Source organism: Erythrolamprus reginae, chromosome 8 (genome assembly GCF_031021105.1).
Source record: "Erythrolamprus reginae isolate rEryReg1 chromosome 8, rEryReg1.hap1, whole genome shotgun sequence".
Classification (NCBI taxonomy): domain Eukaryota; kingdom Metazoa; phylum Chordata; class Lepidosauria; order Squamata; family Dipsadidae; genus Erythrolamprus; species Erythrolamprus reginae.
In genome coordinates, this window is record NC_091957.1 from 12,873,901 (window position 1) to 12,900,892 (window position 26,992).

Consider the following 26,992-nt stretch of genomic DNA (forward strand, 5'->3'; position numbering starts at 1 on the left):
ACCCAGGATGTTACACCACAGACATACATTACAAAGCAGCTGACTAATCTGCAGGCTCCAACTACTCAGGATATCACCCCTAATCCGCAAACATCAACTAATCAGCATATATCAGTTGCATCAATTACTGAAGGTGTTACCCCTCCAACTAATGAGGAGGTTTCAACACAGCTTGCAGCTGCTGAGCCAGCACTCCACACCCACCCACCAGTATTTATAGAGGGAAGGCAGCTCAGGTCAAGCTTTTTTTGCCTTAGCACAAAGCCAAAAGCACAAGCTCTTCCTGTCTGCTTCTAAACTTTCTGACCCGGGCATCTAATAGGGGCTCCTGATCCTACAGGTCCTCATCCCCTCTGAGTCAAGGGAGACCATCATTGGGGTTTCTACAGTCTCTGGAAGTTCCTCAGGTTCTAGCTTTCTCTCACTCAATGATTCAGCCAGCAAGAATGCTGGCCTAGGATACCAAGACCGGCCTGGTTCATCCTCTTCAGAATCTGTCACTAAACTGGCCAGGTCATGGACCACTCACCAGACATACACACACATATAGAGCCAGGGTGGTGCAGCAGGTAGAGTGCTGTACTGCAGGCCACTGAAGCTGACTGCTAGATCTGTAGGTCAGTGGTTCAAATCTCATCAGCGGCTCAAAGTTGACTCAGCCTTCCATCCTTCCGAGGTGGGTCAAATGAGGACCTGGATTGTGGCTGGCTCTGTTAAAAAGTGCTATTGCTAACATGTTGTAAGCCACCCTGAGTATAAGAGTGGCATAAAATCGAATAAATAAATAAATGCTCTCTCTCTCTCTCTATATATATATATATATATGCTCACTCTCTCTCTCTACACACACAAATACATACACACACTGTATATACGGTGCGTGTGTATAGTGAGTATAAAGAGTATGTATATATGTAACCTGTTTTTACTGATAATGAAAAGGAAGGGAGACTAGTGCAGTATAGATCTATTTCAAGCTATTTAGCTCTCATCAGCTAGCCCTACCCTTTACCAGGATTTGAACCTGGACAGTCTGGGTGTAAGGCAGTAGTTTTTTGATTCAACGGGAAAAACAACAACACACACTCAAACACTCTATCTATCTATCTATCTATCTATCTATCTATCTATCTATCTATCTATCTATCTATCGTTTATCTATCTATCTATCTATAGTTATCTATCTATCTATCTATAGTTATCTATCTATCTATCTATCTATCTATCTATCTATCTATCTATAGTTATCTATCTATCTATAGTTATCTATTTATCTATCTATCTACCTATAGTTATCTATCTATCTATCTATCTATCTATCTATCTATCTATCTATCTATCTATCTATCTATCTATAGTTTATCTATCTATCTATCTATCTATCTATCTATCTATCTATCTATCTATCTAGTTATCTATCTATCTATCTATAGTTATCTATTTATCTATCTATCTACCTATAGTTATCTATCTATCTATCTATCTATCTATCTATCTATCTATATCTATCTATCTATCTATCTATAGTTATCTATCTGTCTGTCTGTCTGTCTGTCTATCTATCTATCTATCAATCAATCAATCAATCAATCAATCAATCAATCAATCTATAGTTATCTATCTATCTATCTATCTATCTATCTATAGTTATCAATCTATCTATCTATCTATCTATCTATCTATCTATCTATAGTTATCTATCTATCTATCTATCTATCTATCTATCTATCTATCTATCTATCTATCTATCTATCTATCTATCTATCTATCTATCTGCTTGCTTCATGCAATCACAAGTTTTGGGGTCAACTTTAGACAGCTGTAGAAAGAGTAAGAGTACAAGGAAAGCATAACAATCCACCGGGAACAATGAATGTCAAGGTTCTTTCATATTGACAGATGCTGCAAAAGAGCAAGGCAAAGGCTCTCTCTCTCTCTCTCTCATACACACACACACACACCCATGAGGAAGAGCATCAGGTCAATATTTGCAAATGCTTCGCTCCCGAGCATTTCTGGGCTCGCACGACCATTCCTGCACGCGGGTTACCAGCCTATTGTACTGTATCATTTCATTGGCCAATAACCAGCGGCGCTCCGTCTGCACGCGATGGCGAGATTGGGGGACGGGGGGGGGGGGGGGGGAGAGAGAAAAGGACCCGGTTGCGACCCGGCTGGAGAAGCCGAAGCCTCTGGCCAGCGCTTCCCAAAGCGGCCCCAAGCCCACCCGAAAGCCCCGGCTGGCAAAAGGCCGGAGGTGCCAGGCGGCCCCGTTTGTAGCAAAGCCCACCGGCGCCTCCCTCGATTCCTGTCGCAGCCTCCGCGGAGGCCCCAGGCCCACGTCCCCCTCCTCCCCTTTCCCCCCTCCTCCCCTCAACCTTCTCGTCTTCCTCTCCCTCCTCCTTCCTCATCCCCTCCCTTCCTCTTCTTCCTCCTCCTCTCTTCCTCCCTGCCCCTCTCCTCTTCTTCCTCCTCTTCCTCCCTCCTCTTCTCTTCTTCCTCCTGTTCCTCCTCCTGTTCCTCCCTCCCCCTCTCCTCTTCCTCCTCTTCCTCCCCCTCTTCCTCCTTCCCCCTCTCCTCTTCCTCCTCTTCCTCCCTCCCCCTCTCCTCTTCTTCCTCCTCTTCCTTCCTCCCTCTCTCCTCTTCCTCCGGTTCCTCCCCCTCTTCCTCCCTCCCCCTCTCCTCTTCTTCCTCCTTTTCCTCCCTCTCCTCTCCCCTCCCCTCCCCTCCTCCTTTTCCTCTTCTTCCTCTTCCCACTCCCTGTCCTCTCTTCCTCCCCCTCCTTTTCCTTCCCCTCTTCTTCCTCCCTCCCCTCCGCCCAAAGGTTCACCTGCAGGCCTTTGGAGAGCGGGCAGAAAACCACCAGCTGCACGAACCTCCGGAGCCGCCGCATGCTGGGCGGGCCGACCGGCCGGCGGTCCTTGCCGGCTCTGGCCCCAGCACTCCGGGAAGGCTCCCGGCGACCACCCGCCCCCTCCGGGCCGGCGGTGGCCAGGGATGGAGAGGCGGCGGCGCTGCGCTGGGCGAGGATGGAGCCGGCGGAGCGGAGGGAGGGAGGCGGGCGGGCGGGGGGCGAGGCAGCAGCCCGGGCCTCCCTCCGCTCCTCCTCCTCCTCCCCGGCTTCCAAAGGGAGAGGCGCCCCCGGCCCAGACCCTCCGCTGGCCGCCGGTGCGCCAGAAGCCGCCGCCGCTCTCCCCGAAAAGGAACCGCCCGCCGCGGCTCTCCGAAGCGCCTCGGAGCCGCCAAGGCTGCTGCTTCAGCCGGAGCTCGGCGCCCCCGCCGTCCCCAGAGGCCGCCTTCCCCCGAGGAACCCCCCCCCCCGAGCCTCGGCAACCTCGGCCCTTCCTGGCGCCGCCAGCCCTCTGCTCTCCCCCCCACCCGCAGTCTCTGCAAGTCCCGCGATCCTGGGCAGCTGCGGGAGAACCCAAGCCTTTTGCTTTGAAGACTTTTCGCTTCTCCTCCCTGGAGGTTCTTCGGTTCTGACTGGAGGGTGGGGAGTGGTTCCCAAACTTGTTTTGGCCATGCCCCCACCTAAGCATCTCTAAACTCCTGATGCCCCCCCCCCATGACATATAATTCTTACTATTCAAAAGGTGAACTCCTAAGGCACACAGAGGAAACATCATCATCATCATCATCATTATGTCAATTCAACACAGCAAACGAGATCACTATGCTGGATTTCGTATTTCATCACCAGTCGGGCGCTTCCCAAGCACCTAGGACTGTGTGATGTAGCGGCGAATTATGTTTGCCGATCCCAGTAAAGTGGCCTTTTGCAATCGACAGATTATTATTATTATTATTATTATTATTATTATTATTATTATTATTATTATTATTATTATTATGGAAATCTGGAAGTTGAAGTCCACAAGTTTCCAAGTTTGAACGCCTTTGATATAATTCACAATTAGAATTGCAATTTGCAAAAAAACACACAATTAAATTGTCCTTGAGAATAGCCGCTCCTTAAAAACCTCTCATCTAGGAGACTCTACCACCTCCCTTACCTGTTTGTTTAGCATCATATACTGGAATTTCTCCTGAAGAAGTGATGCCAGCTGGAGGGGGACACAATTCTATGCTATCAGCAAACATCTTTGCTTTCAACAGCAGTTGGCATCCGCACTAGGAAATTTTTCTTTTGCCAATTTCTTTGATGCAAAGACTTCTTGGAGGCACAAGAGCCATCCTCAACTGGAACGCAACATCGATCGAGAGGGACCATACAGGGTGCATTCCAAAAGTAATGCATTTTTTAAAAAAGTAATTTATTGAACAAATTTGCACAAAATTTGCCCACTGTCCTTGGGCCTCTACACATTTTTTCCAGTGACTCTGCCATGACCAGTATGTGCCCTGGAAGGCGTCTTCGGGGACCTCTCGCAAGGTCTTCGTCACAGCTGATTGGATCTCTTCTATGGACGAAAAATGCGGCTTGCCACAAGTCCGCGAGTTCCTGGCCAAACACCAGGTGCCAACGCTGCCCCCCCCCCCATATAGTCCTGACGTCGCCCCAGCAGACTTTATTTTTGTTCACTTGGATTAAGGCAGCCCTGAAAGGAACCCATTTTTTGTATTTGTATTTGTATTTATTTTGGTATTATCCTCAAATAGTCTTTATTTTTATTTGTTCATTCGTTTACTATTATGTAATATTTTAACAATGGTTCTTTTGTTCATTTCAAACTATTAACTAAAAGACTTGTAAGATGACTTATATTCCCCCTTCCTATCCTTCAGCTCCAGCGTGGTAGCACTGAAGCTCCAAGATGGCTCTCGCCAGGTCAGCTTCAAGGTTGACGAAGGGTATCTGGGACTTCTGTGAAGTTGTCTTCTTCACAAGATTTTCCATAAAATGGCAAAATACAGGGGCTAGACCAGTGATGGTAACCTTTTTTTCCTTGGATGCTGAAAGAGTGTGGGTGTGCATTATTGCACATGCGTGGGTGCCCACACCCATAACTCAATGCCTGGGGAGGGCAAAGACAGCTTCCCCCTCCCCCCGGAGGCCTTCTGTTTATAGAAGACCAGTCTGGTTGCCAGGTGCCTCAGACAGTGATGCTGAATCACAAGCAGAGGAAGGCAGTGAGGAGGAAGAGACAGACAGGAGAATGGGTGCAGCCAGCCCACCAGCTAGTCTCCCAGCTAGAGGGTCCTCGGACTCAGAAGGGGAAGACGTCATGAATAACCCTATCTTGAATACCCGCGTGTGCAGGATCTTGGGAAGGCAGGAACAGCTGCGCAGGCATAAAACAGATAATGGAGTGCAGTTGTTCAGAGTTTAATTACTCTGATGGGAGGGTTGGAGTGCTGGGCGTGGGAGTTTATCATTAGCGTTTTGGGAAGAAGAAAGAAAATTGAGCAGCATGGTTTGCTTTCTGTTTTGGGATTTCTGTGAACTCTGTGACATTCAAGCCAGAAAAGGCTGTGCGGAATCAGAGTGTGGAACTCTGGCTTTATTGATTCATAAATCACTCCTCTGCTCTGGCACAAGCCTCAATGTGTCAAGTGAACCTCTGGTGTGAGTAATTGTAACCTTTTGGGACTCCTAAAACAATACTAATTGGTTTTGCATTTCAAGCAGGCGTTTTAGGCTCTGTACATAAAGGAGACTTTCTTGATTCAATTGCCGTGTGTTTGACTTCATTCTGGACTCGTGGGTGGCTAATTGCCATTAGCCAGGCAGAACACAGGGAAAGAACATTTATTTGAAACTTCAGTGGCAGCGGCAAATGGGGTGGCTGAGCCCTTGGTTTAGGAATGGATGGATTTTCATAGGGGTCTGAGATGCTCCAGGAGGGTTGTGAAATATAGCAAGTCTTGTGTCTTTTGCTAGTCTAATAGCAGTGGGTTAATCCTATTATGTCCTAAAAGTCATGCCCTGTTCTTAGAATCTGGATGGGGGATATAAATTCTTAATCCTATCAACTCCAGTCTGGAGCAGCTGAAGGTATTTTATTTATGAATAGATTGACTCGTCTTTCTCAATGGCTCTCCTTTTTTCCCCTGCTGTGTCTGCATTCCTTGCTTTTTCCCTCTTTCCTCTTTCCTGGCCTCAGACGAGTTTCCCTCTTTCTTGCCCGTCTTCCCTCCGGCCTCCCGCGGCCACCTCCCGCCTGAGGTGCAAGCAGAAGGCATGGGTAGAAGTGGCGCTGGCAGCATTTATGCTTCTGGCAGCACCCATTTGCCTCGCTATCCAGCCTGAAGTGGGGGGGGGACCCTGGAAGGAGAGCGTGGGAAACGCGAAGCAAATTGTCACCCAGCGAGCAACACTGGTAAGGTTGTAAGTCGAGGACTTAACAGTTCACTTCAACGATGATGATCGTTCAAGCCACTCCCACCTGGTCACATGGCCGGCAAGCCACTCCTTCACAGTCCCATGACTATTAAGCCACACCCACAAAATAAGCCACACCCACAGTATGGCAGTAAAAATGTTGGCTGCCCATTACTGGGTGACCTTACCAGAAGAGGCATTGTTGGTCTGACATGAGGAATGGAGAACAGAGGACAAGAGATGGAAAGGTGGAGTGGGGGGGGGGGGTGGACAGCTTGCAGGCAGAGTTTGAAAAGACATCAGTTCACATTACAGTTGTTAAGGGGGCAAAATGGGGACACTTCAGAGGAAAGAAAAACTGGATAATAAGACAAAATATTTCAGGTAATGAATAAGAACAAGAAAAGTCACCGCTGAAACTGAACAAACGCTACAAGAATTTTGTAAAGCACATATTAAAGATGACTTAAGGACTGGCACCTTAAGAATGCTAAAAGTTCTAAATAATTTTGTAAGGCTAGTATTTTAGTGTGCACAATTTGTGAGGGGCATGAAGAATCTACCTTTAATGTTTATTTTTACAATATCTAAACATCTTGACAACATTGGGCCCAGTATTATCAATACAGTTTAGATTTTTTTTTAAAAAAAACCCAGATTATTATTATTTTTTAAAATGCTTATTTTATTTATTTATTTATTTATTTTTTTATTTTATTTGATTTGATTTGATTTGTATGCCGCCCCTCTCCGCAGACTCGGGGCGGCTAACAACAGAATAAAACAGCATATAACAATAATCCAATACTAAAAACAGTTAAAACCCCATTATTATAAAAAACCAATCATACATACAGACATACCATGTATAAAATTGTAAAGGCCTAGGGGGAAAGTGTATCTCAATTCCCCCATGCCTGGCGGCAGAGGTGGGTTTTAAGCAGCTTACGAAAGGCAAGGAGGGTGGGGGCAATTCTAATCTCTGGGGGGAGTTGGTTCCAGAGGGCCGGGGCCGCCACAGAGAAGGCTCTTCCCCTGGGCCCCGCCAAGCAACATTGTTTGGTTGACGGGATCCGGAGAAGACCCACTCTGTGGGAGCTAACTGGTCGCTGGGATTCGTGCAGCAGAAGGCGGTCTCTGATATATATTATATATATTATATATTCCAGGAGTACTGTACTTTCATAGTAATTTTAATGACTACTGATAAGTTAACAATAACGTAATAAGAAAAATACTATTTACCTATACAATCAGAGAGGTTCTTATGGATGGACACACCTTATGTTTCAGGAAAAAGCATAGACAGATAACACCCATTTACAACACATACAAAAATACACACAGAACAAACAAATGAACAAAGCTTTTCTTCTAAATGAGTTTAAACATTCCCTCCTGACAAACATGGGCTGTTTTTAACATCACAGGGAGGAAAGTACAAAATATCCATCTTTAAAGTCTCAACCAGCAAATGCTCTGTCCTACACATCGGCAAAAAGAATCAGAACTTCAAATACAAACTTAAAAAACAAATTATCACAGATAATCCCCACTTGGTCAAGGACCTCAGAATACTAATAACTAAAGATCTAAGTGCCAAAGCCCACTGCAACAACATCGCTAAGAAGGCCTCAAGAGTTGTTAATCTAATCCTCCATAGCTTCTGCTCTGGAAATCTCACTCTGCTTACAAGAGCTTACAAAACTTTCCCCAGACCCATCCTAGAATACAGCTCATCTGTTTGGAACCCATACCACATTTCTGACATTAACACCCTTGAAAATGTTCAAATACTTCACAAGAAGAGTCCTTCACTCCTCCACTTGAAACAGAATACCCTACGAAACTAGACTTACAATCATGGGTCTTGAAAGCTTACAACTACGATGCCTTAAACATGATCTATGTATTGCCCACAAGATCGTATGCTGCAATGTCCTGCCTGTCAAAGACTACTTCTGCTTCAACCACAACAGCACAAGAGCACACAACAGATTCAAGCTTAATATTAACCGCTCCAAACTTGACTGTAAAAAATATGACTTTAGTAATCGGGTTGTTGAAGCGTGAAACTCATTACCGGACTCTGTAGTATCATCTCCTAACCCCCAACATTTTACCCTTAGACTGTCCACAGTTGACCTCTCCAGATTCCTAAGAGGTCAGTAAGGGGCGTACATAAGCACACTAGAGTGCCTTCCCTGTCCTATAGTCTCTCCTATATCTTGTATTTCTTCTCTACTATATCCTCTATAACCTTCATTGTGTATTATTGTACATTGGACTGAATGAATGAATGAATGAATGAATGAATGAATGAATGAATGTCTGGAGGCTTTTGCTTGAGGTGAGACCGGGCTGCTTTTGGTCTTTGTTAAGCTTTATTTTTTCCATTTATCCTTTGGGGAAATATTCTACTCTGCCTATTTTTAATATTAAGAATAAAGAATATTTAATCTGGGGAGGGGGCTTTCCAATGGGTTGAAGACATTTCTCTGGCTCATTCCCAGTTGGGACATACCATAGATTCTGAGAAGAAATGGATTCAGAAGCCAGCTGCCAGAAAGTGGAATTCTTTTAATGTAGGAAGGCAGCTCCAGTGTTCCTGGCTTGCAAGCAGCTTGGGAGTGTGAATCTGAGCCTTTTATGCTTAATTCCCATTGAAAGCTCCTGCAGCTTGAGGGGTTTTGATGTATTTCTAATTGTCTTGGTTTCATTTTTCTGTTTTCCTGGGTTATGGAAGTCTACGGAGGGGGGCGGCATACAAATCTAATTAATAATAATAATAATAATAATAATAATAATAATAATAATGTGCAGACTCTGTAAAGAAACAGATGAAACAATTGATCACATACTCAGCTGCTGCAAAAAGATTGCACAGACTGACTACAAGCATAGACATGATGCTGTGGCACAGATGATCCACTGGAACTTGTGCCGGAACTACCATTTACCAGTGGCAAAGAACTGGTGGGATCATAAGCCCGAAAAAGTGGTCGAAAATGAGCAAGCAAAACTACTGTGGGACTTCTGACTTCAGACTGACCGAATTCTGAAGCATAACACACCAGACATTGTGATTGTGGAGAAAAAGAAAGTATGGATCATCGACATCGCAATCCCAGGAGACAGCAGAATTGAGGAGAAGCAGCTAGAGAAATTAATGAAATACAAAGATCTAAAAATTGAGCTGCAACGACTCTGGCATAAGCCAGTGAAAGTGGTCCCAGTGGTACTTGGCATGCTGGGCGCAGTGCCAAAGGATCTCAGCAGACATTTGAAAACCATCGAAATTGACAAAATCTCCATCTGTCAATTGCAAAAGGCCACTTTACTGGGATCAGCAAACATAATTCACCACTACATCATGCAGTCCTAGGTGCTTGGGAAGCGCCCGACTGGTGATGAAATACGAAATCCAGCATAGTGATCTTGTTTGCTGTGTTGTATTGCCATAATAATAATAATAATAATAATAATAATAATAATAATAATAATAATAATAATCATCATCATCATCATCATCATCATCATCATCATCATCTTGCTCCTGGGTCTTTTATTTTTCCTGTCCTTGGATTTTAATCCTGTCGGGGGCAGAAAAAACGGAGTTTTGGTTTACCTGGGAGAGTTTATTTTTAGCCAGATTCCTCTTATCTTAGTGGCTCTACTTAAGTGTTTCTGTTACTTCTGTAACAGCCACTACTAGCGTAGCTGTTCTGAGTTTTTGTTTCAGCTGGTGCTTCTTGGTTTTCTTAAAGGGGAAAGGGCTGGTTTGAGTCTCTTGGCACTGTATTCTGAGGTTTCTGGTGCTGTCCTTTTAGGATGAATGTCCCACACTACAAAGGCTGCTCCTGGAGTTCTGCTTGGTGGCTGTTGCTGTTGCTGTATTGGCTGGGGAAGGTGGCAGTAGGTTGGGGTCCATTTATTCTTCAACAGGTACCGAAAGCTCACTCAGAGATGGAAATTGAGTGATAGTCAAATTGATTAGATTAGATTATTAGATTTATTCGATTTGTATGCCGCTCCTCTCCGGAGACTCGGAGCGGCTCACAACACAAAACAGGGTACAAACCCAACAATAAAAAGCAATTTAAAACCCTGAGTACAAAAAACAATCATACATCTCAGACAAACCTTGCATAAAACGGGAAACGGCCCGGGGGAGTCAATTTCCCCATGCCTGATGGCAGAGGTGGGTTTTAAGGAGTTTACGAAAGGCAAGGAGGGTGGGGGAAATCCTAATCTCCGGGGGGAGTTGATTCCAGAGGATCGGGGCCGCCACAGAGAAGGCTCTTCCCCTGGGTCTCACCAGATGACATTGTTTCATTGATGGGACCAGGAGAAGGCCAACTCTGTGGGACCTAACTGGTCGCTGGGATTCGTGCGGCAGAAGGCGGTCTTGGAGATATTCTGGTCCGATGCCATGAAGGGCTTTATAGGTCATTACCAACATTTTGAATTGTGACCGGAAACTGATTGGCAAACAATGCAAACTGCGGAGTATCGGTGTGACATGGGCATACCTGGGGAAGCCCATGATAGCTCTCGCAGCTGCATTCTGCATGATCTGAAGTTTCCGAACACTCTTCAAAGGTAGCTCCATGTAGAGAGCATTACAGTAGTCGAACCTCGAGGTGATGAGGGCATGAGTGACTGTGAGCAGTGACTCCCGGTCCAAATAGGGCCGCAAATGGTGCACCAGGCCAACCTGGGCAAACGCCCCCTCGCCACAGTCCAAAGATGGTTCTCCAATGTGAGCTGTGGATCAAGGAGGATGCCCAAGTTGTGGACCTTCTCTGAGGGGGTCAATAATTCCACCCCCAGGGTGATGGATGGACAGATGGAATTGTCCTTGGGAGGTGTTGTGGTTAGCTCTGGCCCAGCTCCTGCCCTAAGGACTGTGGATGTGGGGGAGACATCCACATGCTGCAGGCCTGTTTTGCCCCCGGTGGAATCTGATGATGAAGGCTCCTCTGACCAAGAAGACATGAGTGACAGGGAGGAGGAGAGTGTGGCAGACAGCTCAGAAGGAGATCAATTATCTAGCTCCTCCTTGGATTCAGGAGAGGGGCGGCATACAAATCTAAGTAATAAATAAATAATAAATAAATAAAGAGTGAATGATACAGCCACGCATATGGAGAGCGATGCATAGGCAGCAACAACTGGGAGATTATTATCAAAGAAAATGAGGCCACCTGTGGTTGGGTGGGGCTGTGGTAATTAATGAGGCTGCTATAAAGAGCACCCTGTGGGTTTGGCCATTGTGGAGGATTATCTGATCATTGTATTTCGTGACTGCTTTACTGAGTTTGACCTTTTGTGTGCTGCTTTCTCCCCGCTTTGAAACTAATCCAGAGCAAAGTGTGTTTCACTTTGTGAAAGAAGAAGGACTGTGAATTGCCTCACAGCTGCAAGCTAAGTATCACAGAACTGATAAGGGACTTGTACAAATTACCAGTTTGTTTGGAGACGAGTGGTCTTTGCTATACCAAAAGAGGGCTTAGTTTAAGTGAATTTTCATTATAAAGAACATTGTTTTGAATTTTCAAATGTGTGTCTGAAATTTGTACCTATGAATTTTTGGGAGGAGTGTACCAGAGAGCCTGACAGAACAGGAGGCAAAACCCACAGCTACTCCGTCTTATCAGGGTTGAGTTTGAGTCTGTTGACACCCATCCAGACCCCAACAGCCTCCAGGCACATCACTTCCACTGCTTTGCTGACTGGACACTTCCACTGCTTCCTGGGAATGCCTGGACTCCTGTCTCAAAGAGCAATCCAATGCTCTGAGTCTTTGAGTTTAAAGGGGGCTGAAGAGAATCCCCAAGGAGGGGAAGGAGTTCACGAGAACAGGCAAAGCCACTCCGGTCCCTGCATTGACACACATGCAGAAAACGACTGAAGATAGAGCAGGGCCAGCCAGTTGTGGGATAAGCCCAGCGCTTTTCAAATAGTGAGGTGCCCCCCTCCCCGGGAGGGAGCAGAGCGATGCCAGGGTGGCATCTGGACTGCTGCCAGGGTGGCATCTGGACTGCTGCAACAAGTCACCGACCCCAGCAAGCCCTTGGAGGAAATAGCAATAGACTTCACAGTGGAACTCCCCGAGAGCAAAGGGAGTACTGTTATTTGGACTGTCATTAATTCATTATCCAAACAAGCTGATTTTATTGCCTGTTCCGGATTGCCATCTGCTAGGCACCTACCCAAGTTGTTCCTTTAAAAAAAAAAAAAAATTAAAATTTATTTCTTAAATTATAAAAGGTAACAAAAAGGAAGAGGATAGGAAGGAAGGGGGGGTACACAAAATCAAAGGGGTATAGAAGCATAGTAAAGTTGTTGCATATTAATACATAAAAATTTATATCTCAATATTATATTTCTTGAAGTATACAAATATAAGTTGTTATTGTCGTTAGGATATATATCTTAGTGTTCTATATATAATTCGTGACATTTAGGTTCAAATACATATATATCTTAGTTAGTAAGAGGTAGATAAGAGTGGTTTATCAAAAAGAAAGAACGGAAAATGGAGATATAATCAAAGACGGAGGAAGTTTTAAAAGTCAAACGGAGTAATTAGGGAAAAGTGAGATTTAAGTAGAAAGGAAAGGGGTAAGAAATGATGGGAGGGGTAGAGCTGCATGTGACGCAGACGTTTTCAGGTGAAACGACATAGTGTGGTAATAAAATAGGTTGTGACGTCATGCTGTTGCTGAGCGATTCCCGGTTCTCTGAACAAAGATCTACTCTAAACAATCCAATTACTATTACAGAACTTGAAATTGCAGTAGCAAAACAAAAAAATAATAAAATCCATGGTCCTGATGGAATTCCAATAATCGTAATGGTCTGGATTGGGGTTAACAGGTTAAAACTCCACCCGGACAAGACTGAGTGGCTGTGGGTCCTTCCTCCTAAAGACGATTCCACCTTTCTGTCTTTGGTCAATTTCCCCCTCGGATAAAGCTCACAACTTAGGTGTCCTCCTAGACCCGCAGCTGAGGCTAGAGCAACATCTCTCACTGTGGCTAGGGGGGCTTTCACACAGGTTCGACTTGTCCACCAGTTGTGGCCCGACCTTGATCAGGAGGTATTCTGCACAGTCACTCACGTCCTTATAGAAACATAGAAGTCTGACGGCAGAAAAAGACCTCCCGGTCCATCTAGTCTGCCCTTATACTATTTTCTGTATTTTATCTTAGGATGGATATATGTTTATCCCAGGCATGTTTAAATTCAGTTACTGTGGATTTATCTACCACGTCTGCTGGAAGTTTGTTCCAAGGATCTACTACTCTTTCAGTAAAATAATATTTTCTCATGTTGCTTTTGATCTTTCCCCCAACTAACTTCAGATTGTGTCCCCTTGTTCTTGTGTTCACTTTCCTATTAAAAACACTTCCCTCCTTGACCTTATTTAACCCTTTAATATATTGAAATGTTTCGATCATGTCCCCCCTTTTCCTTCTGTCCTCCAGACTCTACAGATTGAGTTCATTAAGTCTTTCCTGATACGTTTTATGCTTAAGACCTTCTACCATTCTTGTAGCCCGTCTTTGGACCCATTCAATTTTGTCAATATCTTTTTGTGGGTGAGGTCTCCAGAACTGAACACAATATTCCAAATGTGGTCTCACCAGCATTCTATATAGCGGGATCATAATCTCACTCTTCCTGCTTGTTATACCTCTAGCTATGCAGCCAAGCATCCTACTTGCTTTCCCTACCGCCTGACTGTCAGAAGAGACTGTCAGAAATCACTACCCCTAAATCCTTCTCTTCTGAAGTTTTTGCTAACACAGAACTGCCAATACAATATGTACGTTTATGTACGTTGAGAGCATATGCACCAAGACAAATTCCTTGTGTGTCCAATCACACTTGGCCAATAAAAATTCTATTCTATTCTATTAAAGATGTTATTTATTGTTTTTACTGATTTTATTATGAATTTGTGATTGTATTTTAATACTATTGTATTTGTCCCATACAATCAATGAATCAATGAATACAATACAATACAATACAATACAACAATCCATTTCATCCATTGACTGTAGGAGTTGAATGCCACCACTTTTTCAACAACCTTTCCCACAAAGGGAAGGTTGGAGACTGCATGGAAGTTCTTTAATACTTGTTTGTTTTCTTACTGACCAAGTTGACATACTTTATGGTGGCTTTCCTTGGAAGCAGGTGGGCCACCCTCCAGAATGAAGAATTACTTATCTGCTGTTTAATTAACAAAGGTGTGTTTTGATCAACAAGGAAGCAATTAGTGGTGAGGTGACTGTTGTCCCAAAGTCCCCAATTCCAAAGGAAAAGGGGCACAAAAGCAGGCTACCCAAATAAAAGCAGAGGAGCCAGGGCAGTCCGCAGTCGGAGTCCAGCGGGCATCATGAGGAGAGCTGGGGAACAAGTGGGTCTCCTTCTGTTCTGCCTGTTGATCACAATCCATCAAGGGGCCTCCTTCCCAGGTGAGTATCAGACAGGATGGCTCTATGGAGCCGGAGGGATGGCATTACCACAGAGGAGAAATTTGCTTCCCTTACACAAAGTACGTAGTTTGTTTGTTTGTTTGTTTGTTTGTTTGTTCGTTCGTTCGTTCATTCGTTCGTTCGTTCATTCATTCATTTATTCATTTATTTATGCATTCATTCATTCATTCATTCATTCAGTCCAATACATAATGAAGGTTAATGAGATTAACCATGTAGAATATATATCGAAGAAAGGATAGGAGAGAAGATATAAGAATAAAGTACAATACATCAATGGAGGATAGAGGAAGAGATATATGAGTGGAAGAAAAGATATATGAGATATAGGAAAGACAATTGGGCAGGGGACGGAAGGCACCCTGCTGCACTCATGCACGCCCCTTACTGACGTCTTAGAAACTTGGAGAGGTCAATTGTGGATAGTCTAAGGGAAAAATGTTGAGGGTTAGGGGTTGCCACTATGGAGTCTGCTAGTGAGTTCCACACTTTGACAACTTGATTGCTAAAGTCATATTTTTTACAGTCCAGTTTAGAGCGGTTAATATTAAGTTTGTATCTGTTGCGTGCTGTTGTGTTGTTGTGATTGAAGATGAAGTAGTTGTTGACAGGTAGGACTTTGCAGCTTATGATCTTATGGGCAATAAGATCGTGTTTAAGGCATCGTAGTTCTAAGCTTTCTAGACCTAGGATTGTAAGTCTAGTTTCGTAGGGTATTCTGTTTCGAGTGGAGGAGTGAAGGACTCTTTTTGTAAAGTATCTTTGAACATTTTCAAGGGTGTTCATGTCTGAGATGCGATATGGGTTCCAAACAGATGAGCTGTATTCTAGGATGGGTCTGGGGAAAGTTTTGTAAGCTCTGGTAAGTAGAGTGAGATTGCCGGAGTAAAAGCTACGTAGGATCAGATTAATAACTCTTGAAGCCTTTTTGGCGATATTGTTGCAGTGGGCTTTGGCACTTAAGTCATTAGATATTAGTATACCAAGGTTTTTTTATCGAGTGGGGGTTGTCTGTGAGATTTTGTTTATTCAGTTTGTATTTGAGGGTCGGATTCTTTTTGCCGATGTGGAAGACAGAGCATTTGTTGGTTGATATTTGAAGTTGCCAGGTTAGACCAATCAGAGACAACGTCAAGGTCTTTTTGGAGAATAGCTAAATTGTCCGCGGAGTTTCGTCAGTGAAAAGAACACAGTTGCTAGTGATATGATCACAGAGGTCGTTGATGTAGAGGATGAAAAGAGTAGGTCCTAGTACGCTGCCTTGGGGAACGCCACTTTTAACAGGGACGGGGGTGGAAATGGCGCTTCCAATTTTGACAACTTGTTGTCTGTTTAGCAGGAATGCCGTAATCCAGCTGTGGAGGAATCCTGAGATGCCATAGGATTTGAGTTTTAGGAGTAGTTTGTCGTGGACGACTGAATCAAAGGCTTTGCAGAAGTCAATATAAATTGCATCAATTCCTTCCTCTGAATGTATCCCCTTCCTTTGCAGAACTTAAGGAGCTGGGCTTGAATGGCAGCGATACAATTGCCATTGTGCGGGGGAGTCCAGGCTTGCCAGGACCGCAAGGGCCACCGGGCCTCCGTGGCATTCCAGGCGCTAAAGGTGAGTCTGTTGACAGAGGGTAAAATTGATGGCTGACCCCAACCTCTTCTGAGTGTTACAAACCATCTTGTCACAAGGCAGAAGGAAAGTGCCAGGTAAGAAGACTATACGAACTGGCAAAAGAGTCAAGGGAGCCGTGTCTTTTGGGCACTTGACCTGTCACAACTCCCCCTCCTAAAGGGAGCATTTCCTTGGGATAAGCTGCCTGCTCTGGTTTAAACCTGCACAAAACACAGAGTGGCTGCCCACCCAGCCACCTTTCAGCTCCCTCCCTGTGGGAGCTATCTTCTGTCTATCTTGAGACTAAAGTTTATGCAGCATCCAACACTTACCTCCTGGAGCCCAGATTCTCATTTCTCACCTTTGTGTGGGCAGGAAAAAAGCACTTGCGGTGAGGACAAGGTTGAGCAGGAAGTCTCAAAATAATTTCTTCCCTTTGATTCAGGAGAAAAGGGGGACCCAGGACAACCTGGAGAGAAAGGTAAGAGTTTGTTTGGAACCCATATTGCATCTCAGACATTAACACTCTTGAAAATGTCCAAAGATACTTCACCAGAAGAGCCCTTCACTCCTCCACTCGAAACAGAATACCCTACGAGACTAGGCTTTCAATCCTGGGCCTAGAAAGTTTAGAACTAAGACGCCTTAAACAAGATCTAAGTATTGCCCACAAGATCATATGCTGCAACGTCCTGCCTGTCGGCGACTACTTCAGCTTCAACCAGAACAACACAAGAACACACAACAGATTTAAACTTAATATTAACCGCTCCAAACTTGACTGCAAAAAATATGACTTTAGTAACCGAGTTGTCGAAGCGTGGAACTCATTACCGGACTCCATAGTGTCATCCCCAAACCCCCAACACTTTACCCTTAGATTATCTACGGTTGACCTATCCAGATTCCTAAAAGGTCAGTAAGGGGCGAGTACAAGTGCACTAGAGTGCCTTCCGTCCCCTGTCCTATTGCTCTCCTATATCTCCTATACCTTTCTTCTATTCCTATATCTCTTCTTCTATTCTTTCATTGATATGTTCTATTACTTTATCTTCTTTTCTATTATTTCTTAGATATATTTTACTATGAGTATCTCCTCTATAACCTTCATCATGTATTTTATTATGTGTATATAGATATATACCCACTAAAACCCTCATAAATAAATATATTTTTTTTCAAAAGCAAGGCCCCCCCCCCCCCCCCTGAAAATGGCTTATGACACCACTTGGGATTGGGGGGGGTGTGCTTGGTATCCATTTTAGATGTGGCTGCTTATAGGCTTTTGGGATTCAGCTGCTACTCCTCAATTTGAGTATTGTATTGGCAGTTCTGTGTTAGCAAAAACTTCAGAAGAGAAGGATTTAAGGGTAGTGATTTCTGACAGTCTCAAAATGGGTGAGCAGTGTGGTCGGGCGGTAGGAAAAACAAGTAGGATGCTTGGCTGCATAGCTAGAGGTATGACAAGCAGGAAGAGGGAGATTGTGATCCCGCTATATAGAGCGCTGGTGAGATCCCATTTGGAATACTGTGTTCAGTTCTGGATTCCTCACCTACAAAAAGATATTGACAAAATTGAACGGGTCCAAAGACGGGCTACAAGAATGGTGGAAGGTCTTAAGCATAAAACGTATCAGGAAAGACTTAATGAACTCAATCTGTATAGTCTGGAGGACAGAAGGAAAAGGGGGGACATGATCGAAACATTTAAATATGTCAAAGGGTTAAATAAGTTTCAGGAGGGAAGTGTTTTTAATAGGAAAGAGAACACAAGAACAAGGGGACACAATCTGAAGTTAGTTGGGGGAAAGATCAAAAGCAACATGAGAAAATATTATTTTACTGAAAGAGTCGTAGATCCTTGGAACAAACTTCCAGCAGACGTGGTTGGTAAATCCACAGTAACTGCATTTAAACACGCCTGGGATAAACATATATCAATCCTAAGATAAAATACAAAAAATAGTATAAGGGCAGACTAGATGGATCATGAGGTCTTTTTCTGCCGTTAGTCTTCTATGTTTCTCTGTTTCTATATGGCATCCCCTCTTCAGCCCAAGTGATGGCGCTGGACCTTCTAAATAGGAGGAATTCTACCCTTCTTTTTCTCTTTGCATTTCAGGAGAGAAAGGCGACCCAGGAGTAATTGGTAAGGACTGAGTCTCTCCGTCCCCTAGGGAACATTGGGAGAAGCTGCCTCGGATCGGGGCCTCAGCCAGCCTCTCTGTTCTCTGAAACAGAAGTGGCTCCTGTTGGGGCATGAAAGGAATCCTGATAGGTAGACTGGGTGGGGCACATCAGACATGGTTGTGCCTATGTTCCCCCCCATTCAGGTCAGCATGGGGGGACCCCTCCCCTCACCTAGGGCCTTGCCTGCCAGGTGGGGATGGGGGCAGGAATTGGATTTTTTTCACTTCCTTCTTTTTTTGCAGACGAGAAGAAACTGGAGGCGCTTCAGTGTAAACAAGGTGAGTATCAAGGTTCCAAATAGCTTCCGAATGTAAATCAGAATCCAAGGCACAGCATTCCTCAAAGTTCCAATAGAGCCATGTTGACATGTGTGTGAGAAATCCCACACCCTTAAGTTCAATCCTGGGCCTAGAAAGTTTAGAACTAAGACGCCTTAAACAAGATCTAAGTATTGCCCACAAGATCATATGCTGCAACGTCCTGCCTGTCGGCGACTACTTCCGCTTCAACCACAACAACACAAGAGCACACAACAGATTTAAACTTAATATTCACCGCTCCAAACTTGACTGTAAAAAATATGACTTCAGTAACCGAGTTGTCGAAGCGTGGAACTCATTACCTGACTCAGTAGTGTCAACCCCTAACCCCCAACATTTCTCCCTTAGACTATCCACGATTGACCTCTCCAGATTCCTAAGAGGTCAGTAAGGGGCGAGTATAAGTGCACTAGAGTGCCTTCCGTCCCCTGTCCTATTGCTCTCCTATATCTCCTATACCTTTCTTCTATTCCTATATCTCTTCTTCTATTCTTTCATTGATATGTTCTATTCCTATATCTTCTTTTCAATTATTTCTTAGATATATTTTACTATGAGTATCTCCTCTATAACCTTCATCATGTATTTTACTATGTGTATATAGATATATACCCACTAAAACCCTCATTGTGTATTGGACAAAATAAATAAATAAATAAATAAAAATAAAACATTGACTTCCCTTTGATTCAAAGGGAATCTTCTGGTGGTCATTTGTCACTGTGTTGACACATGTGTGAGAAATCTGAAACTAAATCTACGAGGGTTTCTCCACCCAATTTAAAGTTCATTCCCTCGTTCCCACACCCTTAGGTTCATCACACTGACTTTCCTTTGATTCAAAGAGAATATTCTGGTGGTCTGGGAGCAGGTACTGAAGAAAGAGTGACCTTGAGAACCTAGAAGGAACTTGTTATGGCTACATCTCTACACCCCTCATGCAGCAGCCCCTCCCAAGTTCCCACAGCAAGAATAAAGTGTGGCTGGCCAAAGGCTCCAAGTCAATGATGGCTTCGGCCTGTGTGTGTGGTGGAGTCCTTATTATGTAGCCCCTCAGAACAAAGATCTTTTGGCAAAGACCCAGGCACAGGGAGCACCAACCTCTCCTGCCCTCTTTCTTCCCAGGTGCCCCAAACTGCAAAGAGCTCCTGAAAAGAGGGGTGGTCCTCAGCGGCTGGTACACCATCTACCCCCAGGACTGCCAGCCCATGAAGGTGCTGTGCGACATGGACACTGATGGAGGCGGATGGATCGTGAGTGCACCTCTTCCCAGGTGTGGCCAAGGCGTGTGGGGCTTCTGACCACTGTGCCTTGGAGGGACCTTTCCTGGAGAAGGGGGTTATCCCCCACGGAAGACACCCCCAGGATTGTAACTTTGCTGCTTTCCAGGAATGGGATGAACTGAGAAATTGAGGCCAGGATGGGAATCAGAGGGACCATGGGAGGGGGTCCAGCACTTTTGGATGGAGAAGGCCAGCCCTGACCCCCCTAACATTTGGGAAAGGTAGGAAGAGTATGATTTAGGGGTGTGCTGAGCTGGAAGGTTAAGGGTCTCAATTCTCTCCTGCAGGTCTTCCAAAGGCGGTCGGACGGCTCAGTGGACTTTTTCCGGGACTGGGCTACCTACAAGAGAGGATTTGGAAGCAGGTTGACTGAATTCTGGCTGGGGAATGACAACCTTCACCTCTTGACCTCACTAGGTGAGGGTCTTCCCCTTGAACCTCCCTGTGGCCAGGGGAGAGGGATGCAGGGTCCTTAATGGGAAGGGCCTATAGGTAAATCCCTTAGACCAGGGGTCCCCAAACTTTTTACACAGGGGGCCAGTTCACTGTCCCTCAGGCTGTTGGAGGGCCGGACTATAAAAAAAACCCTATGAACAAATCCCTATGCACACTGCACATACCTTATTTAAAGTAAAAAACAAAATGGGAACAAATACAATATTTAAAATAAAGAAGAAGTAATAAGTAATTAATAATTAAGTAATAAAGTAATTTATACTTCTTCATTAACAAGTAAATTTAAACTTAAATCAACAAACTCCATTTCTCCTTCTTTCCTTCCCTGCCTCCTTCCTCTCCACTTCTCTCTTCCCTCTTCCTTTTCTCTCATTTGTTTCATTTTCCTCTTCTTCGTTCTTTTCCTCCATCATTTTCTCATTTTTCTCTTTCTCTCTCTCTCTCTTTCCATCTCTCCCTCTTCCTTTCACTCTCCCTCTCTATCTCTCCCTCTTTCTCTTTCTTTTTTTCTCTCTGTCCCCCTCTCCCTTTCTTTCTCTCTCTCTTCTCTCTTTCTCTCACTCACTCTCTTTCTAACTCTCCCTCTTTGTATCTCTCACACTTTCTCTCTCTCCCCCTCTATTTCTCCCTTTCTCTCTCTCCCTTTCTATCTGTCCTCTTCATTTCTCTCTGCCTCTCTATTTCTCCCTCTTTCTCTCTCTTATTATATTGATCGGTAAAATTTCATGTGCTGCCGCGGGCCGGTCAAAAGACCTCAGTGAGCCGCATTCGGCCCGCGGGCCGTAGTTTGGGGACCACTGCCTTAGACCCCTGTGCAGATGGAAGAGGCACAAAGATGGGATTCAGCTGTTTCAGATTGGTTTGGGTGAACTGGTTGGTAAAATTGTACCCAGTTCGGCAAACCAGCTAATTCTACCACTGGCTGGCCCGCGTGGTTCCATCCATTTTTTTGCCAATTTTTAGGCATTTCCCCCCTGTTTGTGCTTCTTTGGGGGCCCACTTTCAGCTATTTTTTTGCCCCCTTTCAACTGTTTTTCACCATGAAAACATGATCAGAAATGGCCTCAAAACAGCTGAAAACAGAGCCCAGAAAATGGCCTGAAAAGCAGCATGAAAAGTTGAAGGAAAAAATGGGATTAAAATGGGCAGAGTGGGGTGAACCAGTGGTGAGTGTCCGGGTTATGATCAATGCCCTAATTAAATCCTGAGCCTCAAGCCAAGTTTCAAAGGAAATCCAGTTATTTATTAGGAGCTTCATGTCGGCACTTCCCAAGTGAAGCCAACTCTGACCATCCATCATTTATGATCCAGTTCTGACCATATTTTTCCCTCCCCACAACGTGTGTAAACAGTCACATCCTCCAGCAAAGTAATTTTGCAAGTTGTAGAGATCACGCCCCCAAAGACAGTGTGGGTAATCCCGGAGAGGGCCTTGATAGAGATATATTTGGAAGGTGCTTCTGTTTTTGACTGACATGTTGCCTCACCACAGCTGCATGTTTGTGTTCCCACCCCCCTTGCCTATGGCAACTAGAGAGCAGGCCAGGGATGCTTTGAGAATTGACAGTGAGATTACTCTGAAGCATAGAAACATAGAAACATAGAAGTCTGACGGCAGAAAAAGACCTCATGGTCCATCTAGTCTGCCCTTATACTATTTTCTGTATTTTATCTTAGGATGGATATATGTTTATCCCAGGCATGTTTAAATTCAGTTACTGTGGATTTATCTACCACGTCTGCTGGAAGTTTGTTCCAAGGATCTACTACTCTTTCAGTAAAATAATATTTTCTCATGTTGCTTTTGATCTTTCCCCCAACTAACTTCAGATTGTGTCCCCTTGTTCTTGTGTTCACTTTCCTATTAAAAACACTTCCCTCCTGGACCTTATTTAACCCTTTAACATATTTAAATGTTTCAATCATGTCCCCCCTTTTCCTTCTGTCCTCCAGAATATACAGATTGAGTTCATTAAGTCTTTCCTGATACATTTTATGCTTAAGACCTTCCACCATTCTTGTAGCCTGTCTTTGGACCCGTTCAATTTTGTCAATATCTTTTTGTAGGTGAGGTCTCCAGAACTGAACACAGTATTCCAAATGTGGTCTCACCAGCACTCTATATAGCGGGATCATAATCTCCCTCTTCCTGCTTGTTATACCTCTAGCTATGCAGCCAAGCATTCTACTTGCTTTCCCTATTACCTGACTGCACTGTTCACCCATTTTGAGACTGTCAGAAACCACTACCCCTAAATCCTTTTCTTCTGAAGTTTTTGCTAACACAGAACTGCCAATATAATACTCAGATTGAGGATAAAAATCATAATTTCTAAAACCACCTCTGCCCTTTGAGGTGAGTGGCTTGGGCTGAGTGTGGTGAGTGATGATGAGTTGACCACACCCACCCAGTCACGTGACCACCTGGACATGCCTACCCAGCCAGAGAACCGGTTGTTAAATTATTTAAATCCCACCCCTGGGCAGTGTTCCCTCTAATTTTTTGGAGGGTTGGGCGGAAAAGTATAGAGTCCGAGCGGCAGTCCCTTCGGGACTGGGTGGCACAGAAATAATAAATAATAAATAAGTAAGTAAGTAAGTAAGTAAGTAAGTAAGTAAGTAAACAAACAAACAAACAAACAAACAAACAAACAAATAAAAAACCCACCCTGTTTTGCCTCAGAGAATTTCAAAATAAAATACTGTACTGTGTGTCTATAACAGTGAGCTCATAATAGGGCAACTCTATCAATATCAAAATGCCACTTAAATAGTTGAGCTTGTTTCAAACTAGATTTTGATTTTCTTTCTCTCTTCCTTACTCCCATTCTTTTTCTTTCTCTTTTCCTTCCTCTCTTTTTTCTATCTGTTTCTCTCTCTTCCTCTCTCTCTCCTTCCCTCTCACTCTTTCCCTCTCGGCTTCTGGGCAGGTTTGGAAAACTCTGAGTTGATGATGATTTTTAAGTGAGCGATTGCTCACTGCTCAGCTTAGAGGGAACTATGCCCCTGGGGAGGCACCAGAGAAACAAGCCTGTGGGGCTGTGAGCCAGATCAGTGCGCCAACTGACACAAGTGGTTGTTCTTTTCCTCCTAGGAAAGAATGAATTGCGTGTTGACTTGACTGATTTCGACAATCAACATTCCTTCGCCAAATACGCCTCTTTCCAAGTGGCGGCAGAATCTAACTTGTATCGGCTAACTCTGGGTGCCTTCACGGGGGGCCCTGCAGGTAAGTCCCTGTCAAAGTCCAGAGGGATTAGCATCCTTCCCCTTGAGCCTTTTGGAATTGGGCGGGGCCAGTCAGGCCAATGAAGGCCTCCCTGGAGATGCTCTGAGCTGGCCTTCCAGGCACCCATCCCCCCTCTCTGCCTCCCAGGTGACTCACTCATGTACCAGAACAACATGCCCTTCTCCACCCGAGACAAGGTAGGCACCAAGGAGCAAAACTGCCCTGAGTTGTACAAAGGGGCATGGTGGTACAATAACTGCCACAAATCCAACCTCAACGGGAGATACTTCCTGGGACAACACAAGACCTTCGCCGATGGCATCAACTGGCATGCAGGGAAAGGCTTCTATTACTCCTACAAGCGGACCGAAATGAAAATCCGGCCTGTGGCTTAGGTGGCTCCTTTAGTTGATGGGGCTTGCTTTCTGAGGGCTTCCAAAGGGCATCTAATCCTCTGATTTTGATTTGCTAGCTTGATAGAGAGCTTCTATTTTACAAAATTCACATGATTTAGTGATCTTGCAGTGTAGATGGGTGGGGTGGGGGGAGCTTTTCTATTTGTCCCCCTTCAGCTCTACTGGAGTTGAGCAGCCAATGAATATTAAATAAATAAATAAAAATATGATCTTCAACCCAGCTGCTGGTCTCCAAGTCTCCTTTATTCCAAGGGGATAAAATCTCAGGAAGTCCAACCCCCTGCCCAAGGCAGGAGATCCTGTACCATTCTGGACAAATGGCTGTCTAATCTCTTCTTGCAAACCTTCAGTGATGGAGCACCCACAACTTCTGGAGGGAAGAATTATTTTCCCTGTCTGGAAATGTCTCCTTAATTCTGTTCTGGTTTCAGGCTAATTCAGATAATAATTGGAATAACTGATTGCTCAATGCGTATCATTGTAAAAACACAACATCTTCTTTATTTCTCTTTTTTCTCCCATTCATACATCAGCTTTGCACGCAGTGCTTTCTTTTCTCATCTCTATCTTTAGTAGTTAAGTAAATTATCTTGGTAGTAACATAAAAACATTCCACAAGTCATTCTAAAATTTATGGGCTAATCAGTGCTAGCCAAGAGTCATAAAAGCAGGTAATAAATCACACATTTGTCAGCTTACGCTCCGGAGCGTGTGGTGGACAGGTCCATTTTTGGATGACAAGATTGAACGGAATCAGCTTCTTCTTTCGTTCACACCCGGATGTGAAATAACTGATTAACTAATTCCTCACCTTCTAATATCTCTTCTCCATAACTTGTTCTATCCGCCTCTGAGAACGTCTGAAGTAAGGGTTAATCCACCTCCAGTCCTGCTCACTCGATCCTGGATGCATCTCTACGTCAATTGCCTCCCCATCCTCCTCCTCCTCTTCACTAACATTCCTTTCTATCTGTAAATCAGGCCCATCTACCAATTCAAAATCACTCTCCACTTCGGAATCTGAATAATCCTCAGGCTGAATGGGAGTATACACAACAAATTCCAGGTTCTATCTCTCCTTGACATGGTTTCTAGCAGTTACTTCTTATCTAGCCCTCAAGGGCTTTTGGAGAACATAAATCTCTTTGAAATGGTGTTTATTCTCAATCCAAGTCATCATCCATTAGAGTTGAGTTTGCAAATGCCAAAAGGGGAAATATACTCTCCAAAAGGAACCCCCAACATTCATTCAAAGGCTGAAATTGGGCTCTAGCAGCCTTCCAAGAGAATGTCTGGCCTCCCATCACAAGGGGAGGACATCTGATCTACAGGTCCCCTGAGCTTAAAGGGGGCAGAAGACTTCCATAGAGCAGCCAAGGTGACTCCATAGCCTGAGTGGACACAAGCAGAGGCTCAATCCAACTCCTTCCACCTCCCCATCCCCAAAAACCTGTTGCCCTGAGATTTTCTCCTCACCGTACTCTATTTATCCAGACACAGCTCTTAAAATAGCATTTAGCATTTAGACCAGCGGTCCCCAAACTACGGCCCGGGGGCCGGATGTGGCCCGCTGAGGCAATTTACCGGCCCGCGGCAGCCCACAAGATTTTATCAATAGATATAATAAGCTCCCGAATCTCCTGTCAACTCACCGTGGTCTGCTGCTGAGCGAGGAGGCGGTACAGAGGCAAGGGGCAGGGAGGATAGGAGGGAGATAGAGAGGGAGGGAGAGAGAGAGAGAAAGAAAGAAAGGGAGAGATACAAAGAGGGAGAGAGAAAGAGAATGAGTGAGAGAAAGAAAGAGAGAGAGAAAGAGGGAGAGAGAGAGAGGAAGAGAGAAAGGGGGATAGATGGAAAGAGTGAGAGAGAGAGAAAAGAGAAAAATGAGAAAATGATGGAGAGAAAACGAGGGAGAGGAAAATGAAACAAATGAGAGAGAAGGAAGAAAAGAGAGAGGGAAGAGAGAAATGGAGAGGAGGGAGGGAGGGAGGGAAGGAAGGAAGGAGAAATGGAGGGAGTTTGTTGATTTAAGTTTAAATTTACTTGTTAATAAAGAAGTATAAATTGCTTTATTACTTAATTATTTAATCACTTCTTTATTTTAAATATTGTATTTGTTCCCATTTTGTTTTTTACTTTAAATAAGATTTGTGCAGTGTACATAGGGATTTGTTCATTGGGTTTTTTTATAGTCCGGCCCTCCAACAGTCTGAGGGACAGTAAACTGGCCCCCTGTGTAAAACGTTTGGGGACCTCTGATTTAGACTTATATACCGCTTCACAGTGCTTTACAGCCCTCTCTAAGCAGTTTACAGAGAGTCAGCATATTGCCCCCAACCATTTGCTTTCTCATTTGACCCATCTTGGAAGGGTGGAAGCTGAGTCAACCTTAGCCATATGTTAAACTATCAGGGGTGTGTTTTGATCAAGGAACAAGGAAGCATGTTGTGGTGTTGTGACTCTTGCCCTGCAGGCCAAACTTAAAGAGGAAAGGGACAAAAGACAGCTGCCCAGACAAAAGCAGATTAAAAGATATATATATTAAGGTAAAGAATTAATAAAATAATTGATTGATTATAAAAAATAAGAATAAAAATGTATAATGTGACTACGTTAAATGAAAGAGGATGTCACAAAAACATCTGTAACCAGATGACACATTGCTGATAGATGAATGTTTATTTTGTATTTTCAAA

At 44.2% G+C, this 26,992-nt stretch overlaps 1 protein-coding gene and 1 pseudogene across 3 annotated transcripts in view; one reads left to right on the forward strand and one right to left on the reverse strand.

Annotated features, from left to right (window-relative positions):
* The window catches only part of DIPK1B (divergent protein kinase domain 1B), a 44,668-nt gene that overhangs the window by 12,008 nt on the left and 5,668 nt on the right, over nucleotides 1-26,992 (reverse strand). Inside the window, exon 2 of one of the 3 annotated variants that reach the window (XM_070758902.1) lies at nucleotides 16,764-16,871. The exons of 1 other annotated variant lie outside the window; for it this stretch is intronic. Coding sequence is in view for 1 of the 2 variants with exons in the window: in XM_070758901.1 (XP_070615002.1) it covers nucleotides 2,831-2,893 (63 nt within the window). In the remaining variant the exon portion in view is untranslated. Of the gene's footprint in view, nucleotides 1-2,830; nucleotides 3,113-16,763; nucleotides 16,872-26,992 lie in introns of those variants that run through there. One more of the 3 variants, XM_070758901.1, reaches the window with a different exon arrangement.
* LOC139171103 (ficolin-2-like) lies at nucleotides 14,631-24,275 on the forward strand (annotated as a pseudogene).